General features: G+C 54.5%; 8 protein-coding genes across 8 annotated transcripts; 3 read left to right on the forward strand and 5 right to left on the reverse strand.

Moving 5' to 3' along the window:
• Nucleotides 1-139: 139 nt before the first annotated feature.
• CAOG_08404 (hypothetical protein) lies at nt 140-3,027 on the reverse strand. The gene is made up of 6 exons (XM_011271673.1): nt 1,957-3,027; nt 1,762-1,819; nt 1,288-1,679; nt 1,042-1,187; nt 840-941; nt 140-721 (listed from the first exon to the last, which is right to left on the reverse strand). Exons 1-6 carry the CDS (start codon nt 2,861-2,863, stop codon nt 206-208), a joined length of 2,121 nt encoding a protein of 706 aa, XP_011269975.1. The 5' UTR covers nt 2,864-3,027; the 3' UTR covers nt 140-205.
• A 216-nt stretch (nt 3,028-3,243) lies between these two features.
• On the forward strand, nt 3,244-4,402 carry CAOG_00411 (ubiquitin-conjugating enzyme E2 W). Its single transcript, XM_004365225.2, has 4 exons — nt 3,244-3,379; nt 3,625-3,696; nt 3,828-3,974; nt 4,097-4,402. The coding sequence occupies exons 1-4, from the start codon at nt 3,329-3,331 to the stop codon at nt 4,277-4,279; spliced, it is 453 nt and encodes a 150-aa protein (XP_004365282.1). The 5' UTR covers nt 3,244-3,328; the 3' UTR covers nt 4,280-4,402.
• Nucleotides 4,403-4,460: 58 nt separating this feature from the next.
• On the forward strand, nt 4,461-7,002 carry CAOG_00412 (hypothetical protein). Its single transcript, XM_004365226.2, has 3 exons — nt 4,461-4,487; nt 4,638-5,572; nt 5,718-7,002. Exons 1-3 carry the CDS (start codon nt 4,469-4,471, stop codon nt 6,909-6,911), a joined length of 2,148 nt encoding a protein of 715 aa, XP_004365283.2. The 5' UTR covers nt 4,461-4,468; the 3' UTR covers nt 6,912-7,002.
• CAOG_00413 (dihydrolipoamide S-acetyltransferase) lies at nt 6,923-9,277 on the reverse strand. The gene is made up of 4 exons (XM_004365227.2): nt 8,771-9,277; nt 7,860-8,574; nt 7,535-7,758; nt 6,923-7,434 (listed from the first exon to the last, which is right to left on the reverse strand). The coding sequence occupies exons 1-4, from the start codon at nt 9,230-9,232 to the stop codon at nt 7,102-7,104; spliced, it is 1,734 nt and encodes a 577-aa protein (XP_004365284.1). The 5' UTR covers nt 9,233-9,277; the 3' UTR covers nt 6,923-7,101.
• A 191-nt stretch (nt 9,278-9,468) lies between these two features.
• On the forward strand, nt 9,469-12,895 carry CAOG_00414 (sodium/calcium exchanger protein). The gene is made up of 2 exons (XM_004365228.2): nt 9,469-10,582; nt 10,710-12,895. The coding sequence occupies exons 1-2, from the start codon at nt 9,577-9,579 to the stop codon at nt 12,668-12,670; spliced, it is 2,967 nt and encodes a 988-aa protein (XP_004365285.1). The 5' UTR covers nt 9,469-9,576; the 3' UTR covers nt 12,671-12,895.
• On the reverse strand, nt 12,867-18,094 carry CAOG_00415 (hypothetical protein). The gene is made up of 7 exons (XM_004365229.2): nt 18,013-18,094; nt 16,711-17,023; nt 14,583-16,600; nt 14,360-14,474; nt 14,175-14,260; nt 13,722-14,034; nt 12,867-13,519 (listed from the first exon to the last, which is right to left on the reverse strand). Exons 1-7 carry the CDS (start codon nt 18,058-18,060, stop codon nt 13,053-13,055), a joined length of 3,360 nt encoding a protein of 1,119 aa, XP_004365286.2. The 5' UTR covers nt 18,061-18,094; the 3' UTR covers nt 12,867-13,052.
• An 82-nt stretch (nt 18,095-18,176) lies between these two features.
• Nucleotides 18,177-20,695, reverse strand: CAOG_00416 (hypothetical protein). The gene is made up of 4 exons (XM_004365230.2): nt 20,135-20,695; nt 19,576-19,898; nt 19,413-19,477; nt 18,177-19,300 (listed from the first exon to the last, which is right to left on the reverse strand). Exons 1-4 carry the CDS (start codon nt 20,608-20,610, stop codon nt 18,305-18,307), a joined length of 1,860 nt encoding a protein of 619 aa, XP_004365287.1. The 5' UTR covers nt 20,611-20,695; the 3' UTR covers nt 18,177-18,304.
• A 181-nt stretch (nt 20,696-20,876) lies between these two features.
• CAOG_00417 (hypothetical protein) lies at nt 20,877-23,989 on the reverse strand. The gene is made up of 3 exons (XM_004365231.2): nt 21,937-23,989; nt 21,428-21,753; nt 20,877-21,323 (listed from the first exon to the last, which is right to left on the reverse strand). The coding sequence occupies exons 1-3, from the start codon at nt 23,867-23,869 to the stop codon at nt 21,195-21,197; spliced, it is 2,388 nt and encodes a 795-aa protein (XP_004365288.1). The 5' UTR covers nt 23,870-23,989; the 3' UTR covers nt 20,877-21,194.
• Between the last annotated feature and the right edge of the window lie 511 nt (nt 23,990-24,500).

Below are 24,500 nucleotides of genomic sequence, written 5' to 3' on the forward strand. Positions count from 1 at the left end.
ATTAGTGTGTTGCATTGGAAATTATCTCGTGTGGTCAGCCAGCACCACACTGGTCTTGTGAAAATTGAGAGTGCGGCGGGCCGTCGCGAGCTAAACAGCATATTGCTCGTTTCGATCAGATTTCAACTTCCGCTAAAAGTTCAGATATCGATGGGGGGGTGTATTAAGGTGATGAACTAACAATGCGACAGTCTGCGCTTGCTTCTCAGTCAATAACAATAACATCGTTGAGGCTGCTGCTCGTGTGCCGCCGAAGCGCTTTCGGAGTCGCTGGACTGGGTGGAGGTAGGTAGGCAGTTACATGTCGAAACGATTGCGCCAGCCGGATCACAGTCAGTGCGCCGGGATGCTCAGCGCCCATCGCCCAGGTTTTCGAAAGGTGGAGCGGCAGCGGCGCTCGCTCGTCGGCGCACAGAAAATGGGCCAAGCTCTCGTTTTTCCCTTCCTTGTGAATTCCTTGCGGCGTAAGTAGGCTGCATGTCGGGGAGGCTACAAGCGCGCGAATGGCGGCGGATAGACAGGTCAGGTAAATCATACGCTCCTTCTCGAGGGCTAGCGAGTCGGACGGGTTGATGGACAGCGGCTTGATTTTGAGATAGAATCGAAGCAACTTGTCGAGTGAAATGGGCATCGAAAGCAGTGGGTTTAGTGCCATTTCCAAGCGAAACACCGGCCGAACCACAGCATCGACAATTTCCATTGCCAGTTGGACATTGCTAGCCTGTAGAGAGCAAGGAGGCAAAAAAAAGGCCAAGTGAAAATCCAATCCAAATTCATCCACAGGACATTCCGTGTCCCAAAAAAAAAAAAAAAAAAAAAAAGCAAACAAACAAACAAACCTCAATCATTTCCTTGAAGGCCACGGCACCAGGCTTACTGGCCATGGTTTTGGCAACACGTTCCAAGGTCTGTTTGAAGGTATTCTCGGAAACGACGCGCACCTTCCGACGAGTGAACATACCAACCGTGAAAATCGCAGCTGTAAGCACACAAGCCACGTAGTGTGCCACGAGGTGCCAAACAAAAAGCCACGTAGCTCACCTGCTGCAGCAGTTGCATGAGAAGTTGTGCGCAAGGCCGACATTGGCAACGGCAAACACCGAATATGGCTGCGTCAAATTCCTCAACCAGCGTTTGTCGTTCGGCTGGATTGCACTCTGTCAGACAGAGGTGCAGGAGCGATTTGTCTGCCAACATGAGCAAATTCACGAAAAACAAACCCAAAACGGATGAGCCGGCGTTTCAAGCAATACTGCACGAGTTGACTTGAACTTTTGGGCCCCATACCTTGTGGATTGGATCGTATCGAGGCATCCCGGTGTAGTGTGCTGACTACAAACTGTAGGAACAGCGCAGATCCAGGACACTTGCTTGAATGCTTTGGGTCGCTGGGATTCAATGACGGTGCAGCGTGATCGCTTTTCAGCCGTTGGAGCATTTTTGTCAGTACGGCCACGTGTGGAAAGAGTGCGCGGCGGACACCCTTGTTCTTTTCTTGGAATGACGGAGTGCGGTGTGGAGGGTCTCTGTGCTGCTCGGTTTGCCAAACCTGCTCGCATCCTCGGGGTGTCGTCAACTGCAGAGTCAGGCGAGATAGAGCCGAGAAAATGCGACATGATATGTCATCAAACATGGGCGGGATCTCAAAGAGCATCTCGATGAGTGTATAATAGGAGCTCCTAACATGACGGAGCGGGACAGGCAACACACAAAGTGAGAGCTGGGGGCCGGATGAGCAATTGTTCAACAACCAAAGCATACCATGGTAGAACGACTTGAAACTGAAGCAGCGTATCGACTGCATTCAAAAAGGTTCGAGCTGCAAGGAGCACAGTTACAGTGGATCGGTGTATGGCAACATGTGCCAAAATTTGCCAAGCGTCAGCGAATGACCAAACCAAACACGGCCAGAAGCCATCAGTTCAAACTCAGCAAGCAGATTTGCAAGAGGCTTACCACCAGATGGATCAACAGGCGCTTCCTTTTCCTTTTCCTTGGAATCCCACGATAAACCATCAGCAATGGACTCCAAAGTGGCGTAGAGATGGTGCTGTGTGTTCAGGTCAGTGGAAGACACGCTGTCGGCCTGCGCCACCACGTTGTTGTCAAATGGCGCATGACGCTGCTGGGCCTGCGGAAGGACCTCGTCAGCAAGCAGTAAGGGTGGGAACGGAATCCGGCTGGAAGAAGACTCGGAAAAAGAGTCGATGATTGTGATTGTAGTTTGTGTTTCGGTGACTGGCACTGTGGGCACGGACCGAAACGTTGGTGCCAGTATGCTCCTCACCTGGATGGGCGAGCGAGCGTGACTGAGTGTCGAGCCAAGCTTGACGGGTGATAGAAACACGGTGTCGTCGTCGCTGCTATCGATGCGATCTCGATGGCGGTAACGAGCAACGGGATCCTCCTCCTCCTCCTCGTCGTTGCCGACGTGCCTTGCGGAAGCCGTGATGGCGGAGGTGACGGATGAGAGCGAGCTCCAACCCGACGACGCGCTCAGTTGTGCGAGAGACGAGGTCTGCGAGTGTCGATTGCTACTGCTGATGCCACCACTACCACCGGCAGGTGCAGCACCAGCAGCGGTTGTGGCGCCAATCTCCAGCGTGGAGTGCGACTCGCGCTTGACGGTGCTCGTGGCAGCGTCTGAGAGCGCTTGGCGGGGACTGGCGATATTCCTGACGACGCTTGCCCTGGGCTCAAAGTACGACGTGATGGGCGGCGTGGACATCTTCTTGAGCTGCGGGCTGCCGTTGCGCGATGATCCCGACGATCGCGACAGCTCAGATGGAGGGAGTCTGGCTGGCTCTGAGCTTGACTGCCGCGACGGCCGCTGCTGCTGTTGCTGGTCTGCTTCACTGGGCATCCTGCATCTGGGGATAATGCAGGGTTCTCTGCAGACTTGTTCAGCAATATACAGTCGACCAGCGTCAAGGAGGCGCTCGGTAACAGGTGTGTGGGGATGGGAAAAATCGGGGACTGAGCGCTCGCTTGCTTTGCCGATCGTCTCAGAACTGACGCATGAGCACGAAATGGAAGACTGCCAAGACCCAAAGCCAAAAAATAATCACAATCAAACAAGAGCAACTCGGACAAGTGACGAAAGAAGAAGACTTGGAACGAGCTCTCTCAAAATCCACGCACAGCAAAACCCGGTCTGCACTGCTGCTGCTGCTGCTGCTGTGTTGTTTTGACAGTATCTGGTGTCTGCGTTTCAATGCAGCAACGATATATCAGTCCATTTGCTTTTCAACCATTTTTGAGCAACGCAGTCCAAAGTTTGCACTTTTTTGGAGCAACAATAGACGGACGAGCGGGGTAGACGTGCAACATGGCTGGGAGATTCACGCGCCGGCTGCAGAAGGAGCTGCTGGACTTGCAGGTTTGGGGGACCCTTGCTTCGTACCACTCTCGCAGTCACTCTCCTCCTTGTCGTTCTTGCTTGTTTGCTCTGGTGGAGTGGCAGCTGTGTGTTGCAGTGACGAAAGCGTCCATCATGGGGGGGGGGCGATTGGGTCATCATCCCGTCTCGCAATGCCAGTGACAACTGCTGCAGCTTCGTTTGGGAAACCTCAGCAGCCCCTCCGACGCTGACTTTTGGCTGTGACGCTGCTGCTGGTTGAACAGAGATCGCCGCCGACGGGCGTCAAGCTCGAGGACAACACGACCAGGCTTGATCAATGGCGCATTCATCTCACTGTATGCCACACAGCAATTTCGCTTTATGCTCACTTGATACTATGTGGCTTGCCAATGCGACGCTGACATAATGTGGCAATCCCGTTATTTTGCTTTTGGGTGCTTGTTGTCAACATCAAAATCGCATTCAGGGCGCTGACGGATCGCTGTATGCCGGAGAGCACTTTGTATTGCGCTTCAGGTTTGGCAACAACTACCCGATGGAGGCACCCGAGGTCGTCTTCGAAGGGCCCAACATTCCCATGCACGGACACATTTATTCCAACGGTCACATTTGCGTACGTGATTTTTGTTTTGCACAGCTTGTCAAGCTACACAGGTTTTTTGATCTTTTGCTCTAAACTGGAAATTGGATTGGCTGCTCACCTCTGTGTGCTTCTTGCTTGTTGCACTTTGGTAGCTGAATGTGCTCTACAACGAGTGGAGTCCGGCGCTTTCCGTACAATCCATCTGCCTGTCGCTCCTCTCAATGCTCTCGAGCAGCCCTGAAAAGTCTTGGCCACCAGACAACGATACCTACGTTCGTCGTGCCATCGCCTCCCCCAAGCAGACCTCGTGGGCATTCCATGACGACACTGTCTGAGACTATGGTGCTGTTTCTTGTTCTTTTCCTTTGCTGTTTGAGATTTTGAGATTTGTTCAGAATTCAATGTCGAACCAGAGAATTGCCTCAAGAGCTCGTTGTTCGCCCTACATACCCCCCCCCAAAAAAAAAAAAAAAAACCACTCTCTCTTCAACTCAGACACCCTGTTCAGTCCCCACTTTCCATCAATGGCGTCTCCAGACAGTAGTTGCGTTCGCGCCAATTCCTTGTTCAAACGTTTTCAATCCTCTCAATGTCCACTTGTTCCACAAACTATCGATCGTTCTGGTCTAACTTTTTGTTTCCACCCCCCCCCCCATTTTTGTTTGCAATGTCCGACTGCTTGCTTGTGAACAGAGGCTGACGGACTGTCGCTCGGTCCTGATTTCTTCGATGCTGGAGCCGCCATTGAGATTGCATCCTCGTCCGCAGTGCTCATCCCGACCTCCAAATCGCCGCCGCTCGCCGATTATCGGCACCATTCCCTAGACTATCTCACGCGATCATCCGACGAGCCATCGAGCTCTGCGGTTGCTGGAGCGGCTGCGTCGTCGTGGCAGCCTTCGCTGCGGTTTCACACCCCGCCCCTCGACCAGTCTGCCGACGTGGTGCTGCAACATGCCCATCCCATCGTGTATGGAAGCTTCCCGTCGGGTGGTGGTGATAGTGGCTCGGCTGGCGGTTGGGATGGCGATGGTGCCGAGATTGTCGCTCGTGCTGATTCGCTCAGATCATTCACAACGGCGCGTTTGTCAACCGGATCAAATGACGCAACATACACGTCAACAAGTCCATGGCACGAGAGCTTTTACGACGCCACACCAATCGCGACGACGTCTACTGCGAATATCGAGATTCTGGCTCACAGATTGTCGCTGGACGACGATGAGGCATTCGACCCCGATGTGCAGCCGCTCTTGTTTGACAGTTCCAAGAAGGATCATTTTCTTGAAGACGCGTCGCCATTGCCTCGAGCGACAAAAAGTGCTGTTCCAGCTGCTTCAGGGGCAGACGGCGGTGAAGGAGGGTCGCTTGCCGCTTCGCAAGTGCACGACATCAAGCAACTCGTGCCGCATCGAACGCGCGGCTTGGTCATCGCCGGCCTGCTGCTATTCGTCAGTGCAATAGAGTATGGTCTTGTCTTTCCCAGCTTGCTCAAGTATCTCCAATCGCTTGGAGAGGATCGTCAGTACTTTTTCGGCATTGTCTTGGCTTCCTTCAACATTGCACAAATGCTGTGCTCCCCATTTGTCGGGTGGTTGTCAGACCACACGTCCGTCAAAACCATCTTGGTAAGGCAGACGGCTGGATTGAGTTTTGATGACGATCGAAACGCCATCTCACGATTGGATTCGTGGTTTTGTTGTTTCGCTGACTTGACGAACAAATTGGTTTGCTTCGTTTGTTGTTGGTGTGCTTCAAAATGGACACTCGTAGATGGTCACGCTGGCCGTGAATGTGGTGGGAAACCTCGTGTACTTTGCAGCCCAAGGTGCTTGGATGGTCTTGCTGGGTCGCATCGTTGCAGGCATGGGCGCTTGCTCGGGTGTCGTCATGTCCTATGTGGTGCGTGTCACCGCAGAGAGCGAGCGTACCTCCACCATCACCAAGGTCATTGCTGCTCAGGAAGCGGGGCTGTTGATAGGCCCCTCGTTGGCCTTTATCATCCAATACTGCGATTTTGACATTGGCCCCTTCCCAGTCACGCCACTGACCTCGCCCGGCTTGCTCATGGTCATTGTACTGTGCGTGAGCATTTTGGTGGTCGCCATTTGGTTTGTCAATCCGCCAAGCGCGCACTACATCGAGTCCGTGTTGAACGGCCAGAGTGGCGACACCAAACCCGCTTCTTCGCCCGACCCCATGGCCCAATCGGCGCCCCCAAAAGATGTGTCGAGCTCCAGTCAGTCTGCTTTCAGTCAGCTGAAGGCTCGAGGCCATCTTAAAGACGCCCTGCGTGAGATTGCGCAACTCCACATCGCCACCATCTTTCTTGCCCAGTTTGTGCTCTTGTTCAACCAATCGACCCTCGAGACGATTGTCACGCTGCTGACCGACAAGTTTTATCACTGGGGCCAGACAAACAACTCGCTCATGTACATGGTCATTGCGGCAACGTTCATCCTCATCTACATTTTTATTCACGCCGTCAATCATCGCATCCAGGACCGCTATCTGATTGTGGTCGGTCTCATTCTCGAAACGGCAACCTTTGTGTTTGACATGATCATCTTGCCCAACGCAACAGACCTGCCAATGTACCAATTTGTGCTTGCCTGCGGGCTGTTCATTTGTGGTCTGCCGTTCTTTATGATTGCCGTGCCTGCCCTGTTCTCCAAGTTGACCAGCAAGCGAAGACAAGGGCTCTTGCAAGGCTTGCTGCAAGTTTGCACCAGTCTCGGCTGCATTTGCGGCCCTCTGTGGGGCGGGAGCTCGTTCAATCGGTTTGAGCTCATGTTTGGCGTCATGCTAGCCCCGATGAGCCTCCTGATTGTCATGTTTCTTTTGTCATTTCGCAAGCTGGCGCCGCCACCCTTATTGGTATCTGGTTCAAACGCTCTGTTCGAGCACGACGACGACGATGACGACGCGAGCACGACGCCTGACGAAAGGCGGCACCTTATTAATTAAGGCTGCAGTAAGGCCACTTGTTTATTGTTTGTCTTTGTTCAGTTTTATCGCTTGCTCGTTGATGTACTATATCATATATGGAATCCTGCAATCCTTGCTCATTTTAAAATCCAAAAGGGGGAACGTCACATCAAAAGATTGTTCGACCACAGTCAAAGAACACATGACAGGGGGGAGCGGCTGACATCATTCATTGAAAGTAGGTCAAATTCTCGCGGAACCGATCAAGCCATCGCGAGGCAGTTTCGATCGAGACAGCGCGCTCGTCAAAGGAAAGCGTCACGTTCATGAAATGCCCTGCACGCGGGGACCCGGCACTAGCCGTCGGGTCGGAATCCTGCTCGAAGGCAGGCCACTTGATGTCAGTGCGAGTTTGGCCCACAGCCAGAATGGCGCACTGCGGCGGATTGATGACAGCGGAGAAGCGATCAATGCCAAACATGCCCAAGTTAGAGATGGTGAACGAGCCGCCTTGGAACTCGTCGAGCTTTAGCTTGTTGATGCGGGCGCGCGATGAGAGGTCCTGTGTGGTGGGGCACGACGATTAGAAACTCGACGCTAGACTACAACAAAACAAAAATCAACGAAAAAAAACAAAAAAAAAAAAAAGAGGCCCAACTCACCCGAATACCAGCCGCCAATTCAGGAAGATCCAAATTGTCTGCACGCTTCACGATTGGTGTGATTAGTCCATTCTCGGTCGCGACAGCAAACGCGACGTCAACGCTGGCGAGTGGCGTGGCCGACTGCGACTTGGCGTCCCATTGAACGTTCATTGCTGGCACGGAGCGCAGAGCTCGAGCGGCAGCCAAGACCACGTAATCGTTGACCGAAATCTTGGTGGTGGCTGTGAGAGAGAGAACAAAAAAACGAGACGCATGTCAGTGCTAAAACTCTTCAAAGGTGTACCAGAAACAAACGCGGTCGACCAACATACGGTCGTCTTACCATCACGCTTTTTCAGCGCAGATCGCGCCTTGATGACGGATGACAAGTCGCAGTCGACCGAAAGATACGAGTGCGGAATGGTCGTCTTGGACTCGGACAGACGCGAAGCAATAACACGTCGAACTTGAGTCGTTGGCACATCAACCCAGCTGCGTGCCGATTGCGGCGAAGGAGATGCGGAAACAGGGCGACTCGAGCTTGCTGCAGCAGATCCAGATGAGGCTGATGCAGGTGAGCGGGCGGCGCCAGGGGAAGCCAAGTAGGCAAGAATGTCGCCTTTCGTGACACGACCCTTCGGGCCGGTGCCGCTCAGCTGGGCAACATCAAGATGGTGCTTGTGCACAAGTTGATACACCGAGGGATAGAGCACATTCGACGCAGGGCCTCGCGAGCCTGGTGCAACTGCAGCAGGTGCAGGCGCCTTCGCCGGGCCTGGAGTTACAGGTGCTGCGGCTGATGCTGCTGTTGGTGGGGCGGGCGACGCCTTCGGTGCAGCGGCGGCAGGGGTGGCGGGTGCCGGGGTATCTGCTGCGGGCACTTTGACGGTGGCAATGTCGACGCCTTCGTCAACAATCAAGGCGACAAGTGTGCCGACCGCCAGTGGGCCGGACGCCTTTGTGTGCAGAATCTTGGCTAGGACGCCGTCTTCGCTCGACTCGACATCGATGGTGGCCTTGTCGGTCTCGAGTTCGAACAGCACTTCGCCCGCAGCGACCTACAAGCAAAACAAGCAACAAGCAACGAGGGTTGAGATTCACCGCAAATATCACCAACAACAGAGATGTGTGTGTGTATGTGCAACAAAGCTGCCCAAAATGGATGATGTTGCTCTGCTGTGGAAGCAACGTATCAAGCATAAACCAACAAGCAGAGCGGCAAACGGCCGGAAGGACTGCTCCCCATCGCCTCACCTTGTCGCCCTCTTTCTTGGACCACTTGAGCACAGTGCCCTCAGTCATTGTGGGTGACAACGCAGGCAGCTTGACGCGCATGGGAGCCGGCGCACGCGAGGACGCAGCCATAGATGTAAACGCGCGACTGCTGCTGGCGTGATGCAGCTGCTGCAGGGGCTTCCCATGGACTGCGCAGACGGACGCGACACAGCACGAGTGTGCAGCGAGCGCGGATGGGGTGTATGTGCCACGACGGACGTGCTGCTGAGGCTGGGCGGTGGATGCGGACGCCCGGGTCGCCGAGTGCGCAGCAGCAGCAGCAGCAGAGAGCGTGCGTGTGGCGAATGGCAGCCGTGCTTGGACGGTGGTGAGCGTCGAGGTCGAGACCGCCGCCACCGCAGCAGCAGCAACGACAGCACCGCAATGATGGACGCGGGCGAGCAGGGCGCCGCCGACCGTGGCTTGGCGATGCGCGAGCATTGAGCGAGGGAACGGAGTGGGAGCGACGAGTGGAAGAGAGAAAGACTGACCCGCGACTGGATCGAGTGTTACGATATTGTCGATGAGGGATGATAATAATAATGATGATGATGATGATGGGCGGAAGGGGTGGCTGAGAATGGTCGTGGTGGATTGGTCTTCTGGTCTCTTTCATCCTCGATTTGACTCTCCACTCGTCTTTTTTTTTTTTTTTTTTTTTTTTTGGTTCTATTTCATTCCATTGTTGCTCTTTGGAACAGTTTCGATTGATTGATTGATTGATTGATTGATTGACGGGTGGTGACAAAAAATCAGCAGACTGAAGCGGATAGAAACAAAAAGCAATGGTGCGACGGTGGCCGTGGATTGCGGCCGACCTCGCAGCAGACGCATCGCAGGACGACCTCCATCAACACGATCAGCCAAAGCAGCAGGAAACAGAGCAAGTCGAAGCGCAGTATGAGCGCAATGCCAGGACGTTCGCTCGCCGGGTTGCGTCGCAGCAGCGCCAACGGTGGCTCTACTATGGCCGCCCGCTCGTCTTCCTCGGCCTCCTCCTCATGTTCTGCCTCCTCACGCCAGACGCGCGCCTGGCGACCACAGAGCCCGCATTCACACCCAGCAACGACGACGGCGGCGGCGTTGTGCTCCAGGGTCGCTCTGCAGCAGTGCACCAGCTGATGGACCTTCTGCAGCCAAACCGCAGCAGCAACAACAACAACAACAACAGCAACAACCAGAAGCGCAATGGTGCTGCTGCAGCGGATCAACGCGAACTCGGACTCGAACTCGGACTCGAACTCGACGTTGATGTCGGCGTTGGGCTCAAGAAGCAAGCCAGCAGGGACCCCAATCGTAAAACCACCACGACCGCTCATGAATCAGAATCTGAATCTGAATCTGAATCTGAACTTCAATCTCAATCTCAATCTGCCGCTCTGCACCGCAAACTGCTGAGCGACGATCTGGACTTTTACCCGTCGTCGGGCATCTCATACCAAGACCTCAAGAACGGCGGCGTCGTCTTGTACATTATCGGCGTGCTGTACATGTTCTTTGCGCAAGCGATTGTCTGCGACGAGTTTCTCGTCCCTTCGCTCGACCTGTTTGTCTCGACACTCAATATTCCAGACGACGTCGCGGGCGCCTCCATCCTCGCTGCTGGCCAAGGCGCTCCGGAGCTCTTCACCTCCATCATTGGCATTTTTATTGCTAAAAGCGATATTGGCTTTGGCACCGTGCTCGGGTCCTCAGCCTACAAGGCCGTCATGATTATCGGCATTGTTGCCTTCGCTACCCGCAAAATTCTTCGTGTCCGCCGATGGCCTGTCCTCCGCGATAGTATTTTTTGTAAGTCGTCGCTTCGATTTGTTCCTTGTGCAAAGGCTTGGGGAAAGGTTGGTGAAAAGCGGACAACAACCACCAAATACTCACCAATACTCACGCTCCTGCTCTTGCATATTGAAACGCAAAACAGACGCCGGCGCTCTCGCCCTGCTATTCATCTTCTTTCGCGACAAGCGTGTGCAGTGGTGGGAGGCAGTCGTGCTCGTGTCGAGCTTTATTGTCTACGTCCTTTTCATGGCCTTCAACCGAAATTTGGAACGCGCGTACCGTGCCATCATTCGTGCTCGCCAGCGTGCGATGCGTAAGCGCAACTCGCAGAGATTGACGGCGGAAGGTGCGGGAGGGGTGTCAGGCAGTGGCCGCTCGCCGCGAGCACGTCGCTCCAATGTCATGGAGAGCTCGGCGTCGACCAGCTCCCAAGCCGCCAGCCCTTCTGTACCGCCGCCGATTGCGCCAGAGCCCAGTCTGCTGACCGTGCCTGGGTCCGTAGCAGCAGCCCCTTTGTCGCCCTCGCAAAGCTCAACCACTGCCGTTGCCATCGAGGTCGTGCCCGACGACCCGGAAGAGGCCGACTACTCGGACGGCTCGGTTGCGTCGGATGCCAGTCTTGACTCGTTGGACGACTATGACGGCGAGGAGCAAAACAGTACCGAGTCCCTCAACGAGTTTGAAATGGACGACTATTCACAACAAGAGTCGCAGCTCAACCAAGCGGCGCTGCGCCAATTGGATGGGTCGACACCCGCGATTGACTCTTTCGTTGCGGCGGATGGCACGCTGTCACCTGGACTGGCGGTGAGCCGTAGCAACCTCAGCAGCAAAGCCGGGTCGATGGCGGGGAGCACACACAGCGTGAATGCGGTCGCTCCCAGTGCCAGCAACCAGCGGCGAAAGCGCAGAATGCCACGGCTGCGAGACCTGGGCGAGAGTCTACACTTGCTCGGAGGAGTTCGAGGCACGCACGACCCCAATTTCCGCGTGTCCGCCTTGCGCATTATGCTTCATGGTCTTCCGTCTCCCGTCCAGTACGTCCACGACAAGCTCACCCATCGCCACCACAGCCATGATAAGGAGCAACAACAACAGCAACACCAGTTGCAGTCGTCTCAGGCTGATGCAACGGGACCAGGTGCGGCAAATCCGCCTGAGGGCTCCGCTACCTCGACGTTGCCAAAGCGCAGCTCCACGCTGCCCATGCAACAATCCCCGCCCACCCCTCGTAGTGGCACACTGCCCGCATCGAGCAGCACATCTGCATCGCGCCAGGCTTCTGTGAAGCGTCGAACAAGTGGCCGCACGTCCACTGGAGCAGGCTACTTGCAAGCCGATCCCCAAGCCATCCCCGCCTTGGCGGACGACACGATCGCCATCACCACAGCCGCCAGTGCAGCTGAAGCGGAGAGTGTGCCTGTTCCACTCGAACTCGTCAAGGTGCGCGACGACTCTGGTCAGGTGGTGAAAGTGGTTTTGCCCAAGGCCGCTCGACCGCTGTACCTGCGCTTCCCCGAGACTTTCTTGGCCCGGATTGCCTTCGTCTTTGTCTTTCCCATCACGTTTCTACTCTGCTGGACGATTCCTGATTGTCGACTGCCTCGATTCAAACGCCTGTTTGTTGTCACCTTTTTCATCAGCATTCTTTGGATTGCTGGCTTTACCTACCTCGTGGTTTGGTGGACTACAGTCATCGGCAATGTCCTCGGCATTCCGTCTGCCGTCCTAGGCCTGACGTTCCTGGGAATCAGCTCAAACATGACCGACACGCTGTCTGCCATCATTGTTGCGCGACATGGGCTCGGCAACATGGCCTTGTCCTCCTGCATTGGCGGTAGTGTCTTCAACCTGCTTGTTGGCTTGCCGCTGCCGTGGCTCATTTGGACGCTCGTCAACGATGAAGATGTCACGTTGAAGGACGTTTCTCTGAATTTCACGCTCTTCATTCAGCTCGCAATGTTGGCTGGCGTGTTGTTAAGCCTGCTCCTGTTCCGATGGCAGCTCAGCAAACCACTCGGCGTCATGCTGGTGCTGCTCTATTCCGGATTCCTCGTCTTGAGCATTCTGCTCCAGTATAACAAGTTTTCTGCACCCTTTTAAGCCGATGGTCTGATTGCTTGTTGTTGTTGTTGTTGCTGTTGTTGTTCTTGTTGTTGTTGTTGCTGTTCTTGTTGTTGCTGTTGTTGTTGTTGTTGTTGCTGTCGCTGATTGCTTGTCTTGTGGTTGCTGCCCAATTTTTTTTTCTTGGCTGTAGCAAATCGACATTTACCCTCCATTCACTCAAAAAGCATCAGAGTCGTCGGGAACCTTTTCATTGCTTGGTCGAATACACAAACAACATACGCACACAACCGAAACTGCGCTCTTGGAAATGAGAATGCAGCCGCGGACACAGACACAAACACACAAACAACAAAAAAATAACCGGATTTCAAAAAAATACAGCAAAACGAAAGTAGGGGGAAGGGGAGGGGCACTTTGTTTACTGGCTGGGTGGGTTGCCGTCTTGAGCCAAGGATTTGTTGAGGGAGCTAAGATTGTCCTTGCCCACTTCGGTCAGCTTGGAGTTGAACAGTTGCATGTCTTCCGCCGAAGCACTGCTCGAGAAAGTCTGCAAATGATGAAGCAGCTTGGCTTCCAGCGGCGCATCGAGAGCATCGATTGAAATAACGCTGCAGAAAGCTGCCACAAGAATGGGGTAGTGCTGCACGGCAATGGGATTTTGCTGGTCAAGCAGATTGGCAATAAACCCGTACACGTCAGGGGCTTCGGTAATGTCGCTCTCAACAGGCAACAGGTTGAACCAAGCTGGCAGCCAGGTTGACTGATCAACATAACCCGCCTCGATAATCTTGCCCAGTGCAGAGACGACGTTATCAGTTGCAATCAAGTTGTCAGGAAGGCGCGCGTTGGGGCGTTGGGCCATCTGCAAGAGGAACGGGGGAGTGGCTGCACAAAATCAATGCACAACGGGGGGGGGACGTGAGCGCCAAAACCCATAGTGACATGGTGTGCGTGAGTGGTAGTGTGTGGTGGTGATGGGGAGGAGGAAGACGAATCTGGCTGTGTTTTCCAAAAAAAAAAAAAAAAAAAAAAAAAAAAAAAAAAAAAAAAAAAAAAAAAAAAAAAAAAGACAGACATGGAGACTTACCAGCAGCAAACTCTCGGAAGTCGGGGCCGCCAGTCTTGGCCATCAGACCGACACCGTACGCGCACGTTTGGAGCACATCGAAATTCTCGTCCTGGATACCGTTGAGCAAGGGCTCAAGGAAGTGCGTGGCGTAGCGCCACGCCACCGGGCCAAGGAACTCGAGCATGTCGTCGTAAACGCAGAGCGCCCATTTGCGCTCGATGGGCGAGTGATCGCGCCGGATCATCTCGATGAGCTTGGGGGCGATAGCCTCATAGAGAATCAGAGCGTTTTCACGCTGGTATTGGAAGAGCACATGGAAGGTTTCGGCAAACTGTCAATCGAGAAGGGAAAGCGAGAAGGGAAAGCGAGAAGGGAAAGCGAGAAGGGAAAGCAAGAAGGGAGAGCAAAGAAGGTAAGAATGCTGCATCCATGCTCGAACTCGACAATGCAACATCCAAATCAAAAACGTACGTTTTGCAGGACACCTTGCTCTTCGCGCTCCGTCTCGTTAATACGGTCTGCCATCTCTTCATCATAGAACTCATCCTGACGCTCGCCTGCAGTGACAATAATGCATCAACGGTCAACTCCCATGTCTATGCAAACCACCCGAAAATCGTCAAGCAACCCAACAAACATTCAAACGCTTAGCTTACGAGCACGATCAAGAACTCGCAAATGGTCATACGCCAGCTGCTTAATGAGGGCGTCCGCAAGCTTGCGATAAAGAACGTCGGGGAACGACACGTGCGCACCAGCCGACGACAGAGTCTGTGAAAGAAAACAAGTTACAAGGACGATGAGATACCGGCAAACCAAGAAAAGAATGCGAACGAAACAGAAGGGGGAAAAAAAAAAACATGACCGACTTGTACTCACCAAATGGAATGAGTCGAGGAATCCAGTGACCATCTGAACCATATCCTTGCTGTGAAGGGAGATGGCTTCAATAAGAGCGTCGTAGATCAGCGGGGCGACGACTGCCAGTTGCGTTTGAGCGGCGGCAGAGTTGGCATCCTGCAATTCGACGGCGGAAACAAGGCTGCGAATCAAGAACGGCATAATGCAGGCGGCTGCAAGACGCACACCGTCGTGGAAGTAAAAGCGCAGCAGGGGGAGCATGAGCGTAGCAATGTCGCTGACGCGCGGGGCGAAGAGCTCCTGGAGCTCGCGAGCAATGCAAATCAGCATTTCGCAAGCAGTGGCCTTGTCATCAAGCGTGGAGGTGCGGACGGAGACAATCTGCGAGTCCAAGCGCGCAGACTCCCAGCCAGGGCGGTTTTCAAAGTCGGCAGCTTTGGGATCGTCCTCCTCAAAGACCATCAGCTCGGGTTGGATGCTGGCGGCCGCAATCAATGCGGGCCAGATGGCGTCCAAGTAGACAATGAAATCTTTTCGGAGGACCTTGCAAATGCGCGTGGCTGCGGTCAAAACGTAAGGCAGCTGCGGGTCCTCAACCGAGAGCGGCTGGGCAACAAGAATGCTCATGACCTCGGCGGCATCTTGTTGGAAGATGTCCTTGCCGACAGCCAGACCAATGAGCGTGATGCACTCCATGACACGACCGCGGAGGCCAGCGGCTTCAGGGTCGTGGGTAAGGTCCAGCAGGACGGTGCGCAACAAGGGCATAAAGTTGTTATAGTAGGGCACGAACGACTCTTCCACGGCGTCGGCAATGATGCCAATGGTGGTAATGACCTGCTCGTGGATGAAACGATGAGGGGTGCTGAGCAGGTTGAGCAGGCGGGTGAGGATGGCGTCGAGATGCGGCCTGAGCACGTCGCCGAGGGTCGAGTCCATTTCCATGGCAGCCTCTGCGGGAATGTCGGTAAAGTTGACGAGCGCAGCGCTGCCGTGGCCTTGCAGACGCGGGAAGCTGGTCTCATCCAACAAGGGGAGGACGCCGTTCATAAAGAGCTGTGCGTATTGCTCTTGGATGATTGGCGCAAAGTCTGTAGCCATTTGACCGATCGCGTTGCAGGCGCCGAAGCGAACGCGCGGGTTGGGATCGACAAGGCTGTGCGAGACTTGCGTCAGGATCTCGGGCAGGTATTGCTTGAGAACGCCGTGCGCGCCCTCGCCAATGGCAGAAATTGCCATCAATGCACCAAGACGGTGGCGCCAGTCCTGCGACTGGAGCATCTGGGAAATGGGGGCGAGAACGGCGCTGATCAGCGTCTTGCCGCCGAGCGCAACAGCAATGCGGTCGAGCGCTTGCTCGCCAACAATGGCAGTCTCGTCCTCATCCTCCGCCACCTCAGAGTTGGACGCCGCCCAAGCCACAGCAGCCTGCTCGCTTTCGTCATACTCGACCATCATTTGGAGCAGGACGGGCACAACAACACCGGCAAAACCCTCAAAGCGACGGCACATGCCGGGGTGGCGCTCGGCAAACGTGACCAACAGCTCAACACACAGATGGCGAGTGCCGTCCTCCAGCTGCGCAGTGTTGCCCGCAGCAGCCACGAGTGTGTTGACAACCTCTGCAAAGCAGTTGCGGAAGCTGGTGGGGGAATGCTCGGCAAGCTCAATGAGGCATCCGATGACATCGCCAGCGGTAGCGTCGTCACCACTGGCCATGGCACGCGAAGTAACAGAGAGCATGAGCGGCAGAAGATCTGTAAAGCCGTTGCGCTGCTCGCGGTTCAGGAAGAGCATAAAGCCGACTGCAGCGCGCACCGCCATTTCCGCCGTCTCCAGGTCGTTCTCGGCGCGCATCTGATCGGCGAAAATACCGTGAACAACACCAATGTAGCGGGCGAGTTGCGAGCCGAAAACAGTCGGCGTCGCGTTGATGATGGCCAAGGCAGACGTGCGCCTGGTGGCATCCTCTGACTGGATGAGCGCGAAAAGAGTCGGCAACAATGCCGCCCACTGAACATCCTCCTCGTCCGAGTCTATCAATGGTACAACAAAAACAACAACAAAAAAACAAGGATGGGAGAGGGATATGGTGAGAATACAGGCCCCCGCAACCGACGACCGCAGTGAGCCATTCATTGTGTACCTTGCGCCATGTTGGCAATGTCGCACACGGCATCGACAATTCGTCGACGGACAGCGCGATCTGTCTCGGTCTGGAGGGCACTGAGGAAGGCAGCCATGACCTGCTCACGCAGCTCGTGCGCCGTGGTCATCCAGAGCGACTTTCGGTCATTGTCCGGACCGACGAGCGCAAAGGCTTTGCGACGGAAGAGCGCAATGGCCATTTGACGGACCTCGGAATGAGCGGACTGTGTCATGTACTGAGTGCAGATCGGGAAGAGCTGCTCGGGAATCAGCGCAATGCGCTCGAAATAGTCCTCCGACGCTTGTCGGGTCTGCAAGGAGCGAGAAAAAAAAAAAAACGAGGCCAACATCAAACAGTCGGTTAGTGACCGAGCAAAGCAAAAGGGGGCAAAGCTGAAGGCTCGGCTCGAAAAGATTGAGCAGGATGACGGTTGGTGGTGGGTGGTGGTGGATTGCGCTGGGGTGGACATTGTACTGCCTCCTGGTAGGACAGGGAAGGGAACCATGTGCAATGCCAAAAGTGCACGCGCGTAGACCGCACACAAAACTTCATCGCCGACACTGGCGACATTTGCTCTGAGTGTGTGTCTGGGACTGGTGTATTGCAATGGGCAACCGAAGGCCGGCCAACAAGCACCCGGCCGTTTGACATGCGGGAACGAAAGGAAAGAGGAAGAAAAAAAAAAAAAAAAAAAAAAGTCCACGCGGTGTGCATTTCGGCCACAGTTGCGCCTCTCTCGCGCTGGCTCTGCGACCATGCAAAGCCGAGGCACAGCCAAATGCTTCCAGATTGGTGCCACAATGATACGCTCGTGGGTTGCCCTGTAAAAGTGGGCCCCCAGACCCCGCTCCGACGGCAGTCAAGCGAAAGCTTTTTCGTCGTTGGCTTTTTTTTTTCATTTTTTGCTTTTTTTTTCTTTGATTTTGCTATTTGCCACTTTAATACTGCGGCATGCACAAGGTGAAGCACTCGATGTGGTCTCCAAACCACGTGAATACCAAACGTCCCTGACAAATCCCTTCGACTACGAATACGAGAAGGCGAACAAAGCGACCAGCCACGGCTGCAGGAACGCGTGAATTGCTGATCGCCTGCATTTTTCCCGCCAAAACCAAAAAAAAAAAAAAAAAAAAAAAAAAAAAAAAAAAAAAAACACCACATGCATTGAATGCATTGGCCTTTCTTTTCGCTCCTGTCGCAATGGCTGACGTCGAGAAGAAGCTCGAAACAGTCTGAAGACAGGTGCAAAGGCTGACTCGTGGACAAGCAGGGAGGCGGAATTCCGGAAAGTGGACTTACAGCGTTCTCAGGGCTGAGCAGGTTGTGAAGCAGCTGTTCCAAATCCATGTTGAACTTTTGAGAGTAGAAATAAAAAAATGTGAAATGATGGATGGCCGAAAGTGGAAGGACCAACAAGGTGAAAGTCTGAGATGTGAAGCGCATAGTCAAACTCTCGGGCGGAATGTATGGTTGTTTGTCTCACTCAAACAAAAGTTTCATTCAAACATCGTTCATTCACAATCTAGACAAACACAAGGAATAGCAAATGCAACGTAACAATGCTACAAACTAGCAAGAGAAATCTCTGTTTTCACACGCATGTCTCGGCCGAAGGCAATCGGGGCAGGTGCCATGACGGAGAAGCTGATGGAAGCTCGACGAAAGAGGTGGCCGCGTCTTGAGAAACGGGAGAAACGACGGGTGTTGATGGTGTTGCCGGCACTGGCGCTACGACGGGCGGGGACATTGTGCCATCGAGAAAGGGCTCAATGCATTTTTGGAGGACCCCGCGGAAGGCTGAGGCGGTTTCACCGCTGTGTAGCCGATCTGCAATTGCGCAGACAGCGACGAATACGGAATGCAGATATTCTCGCTGCTCCGAGTCCTTGGTCGTGTCAAAGAAGGCAGCTCCGCTGCTCGACGACTCGGAACCTTCAGAAACATGCAGAAGGCGACTGGCGAGGGCGGACATCTCGTCCTCGGAGAGGACAAGAAGCATTTTGGTCAACGAGTGCAGTGCCGGTCGGTCACGAACAAACCGCGCCAGGCAATGATTTTCGAGCCATGAGGATGCAGGCGTGAGAGACTGGCTCGATGGCGGTTGCTGTGGAGTCGCGGGCAGCCACGAGCTGGGAACAACCCGCGATGCGGTTGCTCGCAACGATTTGACCCAGTTCCCGGAGCGCGACTTTTCTGGTAACGGCGGCGGCGGCGCCACGTGTTCGTCTTGAATGGTCGGTGCAACTACCAGCGAAGATAGCACGTCATCCATGAACAAGTCTCCAGGCGCGTGTCGCAGAGCGCGGGCGACGGCGAGACGAGGAATGGCGTAAAGCACACCAGGGTCTAGCTCCTCGAGCTGCTCGATTGTGATGAGATTGCTTGCCAGACCATCAGCGATAGTTTCTTGCAGGAGCGCGGTCATTTCTTCCGCTTGCTCCATGTTGCGAGCGGACGGCAGGGCCGGCAGGACCAAGCGCATGTACGACAGCTCAAATTCCACCCAGGCCTTGTCGAAGCGTTCAAACGTAGACTGGATGGAGGCAGGATATGCGACGCGTGCGCTCGTTGCGTGTGCTCGTAGGCTCTGAGAATTGACAGTCAACAACAACCATAACAACAACAACAACAACAGCAACGACGAGTGAGCACCAACATCCAAAACGAAAGTGTAGCAATGAACACAAGTGTGCTCTCACCGTCCGTGCGTCGCCAAAAGACAAGCAGAGAGCCATGGCAGCAGGCTTGAGCGCCGACAACAGGACTGCAAGAGGGGGCAGCAATGCGAGTGAACAAGTGTGCGCAACCACGATCTTGGCACAAAGACAGCAACACCACGAAATTCATGCAGACTAGACTCACCACCACCCATGGAAATGGTCGCGCCTGCTACGAGCAGCTCGGCAATGACAACGAGCGTGCCGAGCATGCAGCTGTTGCCATTGGTCACAGATGACGGAAATTTCGCGCGATACGCACGGTCGTCAAGGCTGAGGCTCGGGTGCTTGCGGACCATATCGAGCGAGACCAGCTCCAGGATTTCAATGAGACGCTGCTTGCGCAATAGCAGATGGTGCACGAGGTGGTGGTGCAAAAGCGGGCTAAACTCGCACATGCGGATCAAGTGCACGCAGCGCACAAACTGGTCGTCCGCCTCGAGGAACTGGCCGAACAGCGTTGTTGGACTGCGGTAATTGGTGTGACATTTTCAGCACACAGGCAACACATACGCACAAAGCAGAGGACCACACGACGTGAGTGAAAGCCAAAACGCCAAACCGCAGAGCAACCCAAATCACAAAAATAAGCGTCGTCTGCCGACTGCAAAATTGAGATTGGGTTTTTTTCCTTCCCCTCATTTTTTTCTGTTTCGCTCCGCAAATTCGCTCAATGACTGTTGGAAGAGGTGGTCAAGCCTTACCGTGTCGGTGTCGGAGCAGCGTCAATGTGAGCTGGCCCTGTGCTCGAGTTGGTGGCAGGCAGGGAATGGGGCTCGGTCGGCAGGAATGGCGTGCTGAAGCCCAAAGAAGGTGTGTTGGTTTCTGACCGCACCGCGTCCGCCGCAAATTCAGCGGTGCGAACGCGGTGGCTGCCGCTGTCGGCGCCTTGCTCTGGCGGCTGTGATGGAGAAGTCACCACCGATGAGGATGACGGTGGCAGTGATGATGATGACGATGGCTGGGGCGCAGACGCATCAGACCCGCGTTCGGTGTTGCCGGAAACGGAATTGGGTCTGTTGCGTTGCGGTGTTTGTGACGATGTGCGCCGACCGAAAAGGCCGAGCGTCCCTCGCGCTCGTGACGGCTGCTGTTGTTCGCGTTCGTCTGATTGTGCAGCAGAGTCCGGTCGCTGCGCAATGCCGCGGACGGAACGTTTCAACCGGTTGAGCAGCGTCATCGTAAAAAAAAAACAAAAGTGAACGTTTCCCAGCTCCGTTGTTGTTTTTTTCAATGACGCGCTCGCTCTTGAAAAAAACAAAAAAAGACGACTGGTGCGATTCGATTGAGATGAGCGCATACTGTAGGATGATTGTTGCGCACAGCTGGAGCAAGTGATCGCTTGGCCGGCCAACCCAGAGGCCAAGGGAATTGAGTTGCGCTTCCATGCTACAGTATTACTCATTTTGTTGTTGTTGTTGTTGGAAATCTGATTTTCGAAGGCGTTCTTTAGCAAAGTAGCTTTTTCTTCTAATACAGTAGTCCAATTGCATGACTGTTGCGTCGCTCATCCGTCAAAGCACAGAGTTGGCAACAGTCAAACAAGTACAGAAACAAGTTGTGCTCAGAAGAATGAAAAACGGGACTCCTCGCGTCAGCTGGAAAACACAAACAGGACCGTATATCGACAGAAAAAATGCACACGAAAAGACAAAGCACAAACCAAAACTACTCAAAGAAAAACCAAAACGCCATCAAGAAAAAAAAAGTCAGAAATTTCAAAGCGGGATTCCGGCATCAAACGACGCGGCAGCTTGCAGCTCTTCACGCAACAGTCCACAGCATGATTGTGCAGTCGTTGCCACCAGTGGACACCAAAGACTTGCCATCGCGGGAGAACCGCACATTGGTGACATGGGCGCTGTGACGAGCACCATACTCTTTGGCAGGAGCCTGCGTTTTTCAGCACCAACCCCCAACGGAAGCAAAAGAAGGACAAAAGTTCAAGGTGAGCCAATGAGCAGCACATTCAAATCAACAAATTAAAACCAACTCACCATGATGTTACGGCCGGGTTCCAGAACCGGAATACGGAACAGGCGGACAAAGCCGTCGTCGCTGCCAGAAGCAAGAAGGGTGTTGTCGGGTGAGGCGGAAACCGCGTTCACATCCGTGCCGTCGCTGTCTGGGGGCCAGATGCCGGCAACGTCCCATCCCAGAACGCAGGTCTGCGAAGCCCAGGTCAGATCGCGCACATCGACAGAGGCGGTCACTTGCTTGCCGGTGAGTGCCTCCCAGAACAGCAGCTCGTAATCACCACTGGTGCTGCGCAAGAAACGGCCGTCCGCCGACCAGTCAATGTGAGTGATGAAGGAGGAGTGGCCTGTATCAGGGAAGATGAAAAGTAGTGACGGAAGTATGAGAAAAGTAACGATGGAGGTTGGAAGAGGAGAGACAAACAAGCAGAGATTTGAGGAACTCAAGTGAGCCAGTCTGCAACATGACAACATTGGCATACAAACAAAAAAAGACCAAAACGAAAAGCAAAACGAGACCGACTCCTTACCCTTGCAGATGGCCTTGCGCTCAATCGCACCCGCAGCAACGTGGTAAACATCAATAAAGTTGTCGTGAGAAGCAACAGCAAGAATGGAGGGAACGGTCGACGAGAAGCGAATGTCGGCGATCTCCTCTTTGCGGTCCTTGCGACCGCCAACCACCTCAAGCGTGTCGCCTTGGAGGACAACAAAGCGACCGTCGTTGAGACCAACAGCAATGAAGGTACCATCCGAGTTGTACGACACGGAACGGGCAGCGCCAGGCAGAGCGGTAGTCTGGAGCTGGGCGTGGGTCACAGCGTCAAAGATGGTGAGCTTCTTGTCGTCCGCGGCAGTGGCAAACTGGGTCTTGGAGGGATGGTGCGCAAGCGCCCAAACTTCGGCGGAATGAGCCGACGTGAGCACAACGCCGGCGCCCTGGACGGTGAGGCCGTCAGCCGCAAGCTGGAAGAGTTTGGCCGTGTGGTCGACGCCGCCAACAACGAGCCGGGACCCGAGCACGTCAATGGCACGCGCCTCGATGCCGATGGGGGACGATGCGCCAGCCGTGAGAGTGTCATTCTCAGCCAGCTGCCAGACTTGCGCGTTCTTGAGCTTGTCGGTGGAGATGAACGAGCCAGGGTGTCCGGGAACAGCGCGCAAGCCGAGGATTGAGTTGCCAGCCTCGCCGACATTGCCGCTGGAGGCCGAGGCGAGCACGGAGGCAGTCGCGACATTCCAGAGCAGAATCTCGCCCGTCTTGGCGGTGCCCGTGACGGCGCGCGAACCGGATTCGTTGTAGGCAACCGAGACGATGGTCTGCTGGTCGCCATGCTTGCCAAAGATGCCCTTCTTGCGAGCAAAAGGCTTGTCGTCGACAGCGCCCCAGAAGCTGACGTGGTGCGTGCCCACCGAGATCCAGTTGGTGGACGTGTTGGGAACGGCGCCAACAGCAACCACCTTGTCCTGGCCGCCAGGCGCAGTGTACACCTGCGCACGCGTGGCGGCATTCCACACAATGGCCGTATGCTCAGTGTCGTTGCCGATTGACAGAATGTGCGAACCGTCGGCCGAGAACGCAGCACAGGCGACCGACTGGTCGTGGCCGCCAATGTTCTTGCCACCAAGATGGCCAACGGCAGTGCCCGTGGTCAAGTCCCACAAAATCAAGTAAGCCTTCTCGCCCTTGCCCTTGGAGCAGACCTGGCCCGTCACGGCAAACTTGCGCGTGGCATCCACAGCGAGACACGTAATGTCGTCAGTGTGGCCGAGCAAGTGGCGCTGGCGGCCGGTTTCAACGTCCTGCAAGACCACGACAGCGGCAGTGTTCCAGATGGCGGTACGGCCTTCGTCCACCAGGAAGAGATTGTTGAACGTGTCGCGTCCACGGAAACCATGAACGTGCGAGAGCGTCAGACCGACCTCTGGGGCGGATGCCGGCTCTGTCGGCTTGACATAGCCCGTCGGAGGGTGGACGACAATGCGGCGACCTTGGATAAAGTAGTGGTGTGGCTCGGGTCCCGGGACGGCAGCTGCAGAAGAGGCAGCAGGAGCTTTCGCAGCCGATCCGTTCGTCAGCGGAACGCGACCGCGGGCAGCCGGGCTTCCCGGAGCAGCGGTGGCAGTGGCCGTGGTGCGACGAGCGCCTGCAGCGGGCGCAGTGGTAGTCGAGCTGGCAGCAGAACGGGCAGGGGACGCGGTTGCCGCCGACGCCGACAAGGATCGCGAAGGCGTTCCAGTCGTCGTAGCAGCCGCCGCCGCCGTCGCCGGGGTCCTGCGAGCAGCAGCAGCAGCTGGGGATGCACCACCGAGCGTTGAACGCTGCGCAGTGGTCGCTCCTGCAGCAGTGAGCTTGGCGACCGTCTGCGTCAAATCTGCGATCGCGGCTTGCTGGCTTTCGACCGTTTGAGCCAGGCGCGCGACTTCGGCTCGCAGCTCGGCCACTTCCTCAACAGTCGCCATGTTTTGTTTTGTTTGTTTGTTTTGTTTTGTTTGTGGTTTTTGTGATCAGTTGTTGTTGTGATTTTGTTGTGATTTTCAAGAGTCAAAAATCAAACAAAAGAAACAAACAAGCAAAAAAAAAAAAAAAAAATGGAGTGAAAAAATTCGCTGTCAAAATTTTAAAACATTCCGAAATTTTGATTTTGATTTTGATTTTTGATTTTGATTTTGATTTTTGACAAGCTGTGAAAACAAAACGAAAAGAAGAAACTCAGAAGAAAAAAAGTAACAAAAGTGAAGTGAACGGAAGATGAACGGAAAATGATTTGATCTTGCTGAAGTGAACTGAACTGAACCGAGCTGGATGATGGACGAACTGAACTGGCCTGGATTACGACGGGAAGGCTCGCCATGACATGCTGCTGGGCGAGTGTTGGGATGGAAATAAAAAGTGGAATCTGGAAATTATGTTGCTGCTGCTGCTGCTGGTTTGTGAGAGGGGGGGGGGGAAGGGATGACCGTCACTCCATTGAAATGGAAGTGAATTGAGATTGGATTTTGGAACGAAACTCCTTTCCATGCCGAGAGCAGCAACGCCTTCCACATGCACAGGACAATTTAAAAACAAAACGACAGACGCCGACCAGAATCC

This window comes from Capsaspora owczarzaki (assembly GCF_000151315.2).
Source record: "Capsaspora owczarzaki ATCC 30864 unplaced genomic scaffold supercont2.1, whole genome shotgun sequence".
Lineage (NCBI taxonomy): Eukaryota > Filasterea > Ministeriida > Capsasporidae > Capsaspora > Capsaspora owczarzaki.

Excerpts from the sequence above, each read along its gene's own strand:
- CAOG_00417 (XM_004365231.2), bottom strand. The coding sequence starts at position 23,869 with ATGGCGACTGTTGAGGAAGTGGCCGAGCTGCGAGCCGAAGTCGCGCGC. Across the intron at positions 21,754-21,936 it reads GCGCAAGGCCATCTGCAAGG|GCCACTCCTCCTTCATCACT; the intron begins GTAAGGAGTCGG and ends TCCCTGATACAG. Across the intron at positions 21,324-21,427 it reads AACCCGGCCGTAACATCATG|GCTCCTGCCAAAGAGTATGG; the intron begins GTGAGTTGGTTT and ends TGAAAAACGCAG.
- CAOG_00414 (XM_004365228.2), top strand. The coding sequence starts at position 9,577 with ATGGTGCGACGGTGGCCGTGGATTGCGGCCGACCTCGCAGCAGACGCA. Across the intron at positions 10,583-10,709 it reads CCTCCGCGATAGTATTTTTT|ACGCCGGCGCTCTCGCCCTG; the intron begins GTAAGTCGTCGC and ends AACGCAAAACAG.
- CAOG_00411 (XM_004365225.2), top strand. The coding sequence starts at position 3,329 with ATGGCTGGGAGATTCACGCGCCGGCTGCAGAAGGAGCTGCTGGACTTG. Across the intron at positions 3,380-3,624 it reads AGGAGCTGCTGGACTTGCAG|AGATCGCCGCCGACGGGCGT; the intron begins GTTTGGGGGACC and ends CTGGTTGAACAG. Across the intron at positions 3,975-4,096 it reads ATTCCAACGGTCACATTTGC|CTGAATGTGCTCTACAACGA; the intron begins GTACGTGATTTT and ends GCACTTTGGTAG.
- CAOG_00416 (XM_004365230.2), bottom strand. The coding sequence starts at position 20,610 with ATGACGCTGCTCAACCGGTTGAAACGTTCCGTCCGCGGCATTGCGCAG. Across the intron at positions 19,899-20,134 it reads GCTGCTCCGACACCGACACG|TCCAACAACGCTGTTCGGCC; the intron begins GTAAGGCTTGAC and ends CAATTACCGCAG. Across the intron at positions 19,478-19,575 it reads GACCATTTCCATGGGTGGTG|TCCTGTTGTCGGCGCTCAAG; the intron begins GTGAGTCTAGTC and ends CCCCTCTTGCAG.
- CAOG_00412 (XM_004365226.2), top strand. Across the intron at positions 5,573-5,717 it reads CGTCCGTCAAAACCATCTTG|ATGGTCACGCTGGCCGTGAA; the intron begins GTAAGGCAGACG and ends GGACACTCGTAG.
- CAOG_00415 (XM_004365229.2), bottom strand. The coding sequence starts at position 18,060 with ATGGATTTGGAACAGCTGCTTCACAACCTGCTCAGCCCTGAGAACGCT. Across the intron at positions 17,024-18,012 it reads TGCTCAGCCCTGAGAACGCT|ACCCGACAAGCGTCGGAGGA; the intron begins GTAAGTCCACTT and ends CGCTCCTTGCAG. Across the intron at positions 14,261-14,359 it reads GCGAGTTCTTGATCGTGCTC|GCGAGCGTCAGGATGAGTTC; the intron begins GTAAGCTAAGCG and ends TTGTCACTGCAG.
- CAOG_00413 (XM_004365227.2), bottom strand. The coding sequence starts at position 9,232 with ATGCTCGCGCATCGCCAAGCCACGGTCGGCGGCGCCCTGCTCGCCCGC. Across the intron at positions 8,575-8,770 it reads CCAAGAAAGAGGGCGACAAG|GTCGCTGCGGGCGAAGTGCT; the intron begins GTGAGGCGATGG and ends TTTTGCTTGTAG. Across the intron at positions 7,435-7,534 it reads AATTGGCGGCTGGTATTCGG|GACCTCTCATCGCGCGCCCG; the intron begins GTGAGTTGGGCC and ends CCCACCACACAG.
- CAOG_08404 (XM_011271673.1), bottom strand. The coding sequence starts at position 2,863 with ATGCCCAGTGAAGCAGACCAGCAACAGCAGCAGCGGCCGTCGCGGCAG. Across the intron at positions 1,188-1,287 it reads GATACGATCCAATCCACAAG|ACAAATCGCTCCTGCACCTC; the intron begins GTATGGGGCCCA and ends TCATGTTGGCAG. Across the intron at positions 942-1,041 it reads TCATGCAACTGCTGCAGCAG|GTGCGCGTCGTTTCCGAGAA; the intron begins GTGAGCTACGTG and ends ACTCGTCGGAAG.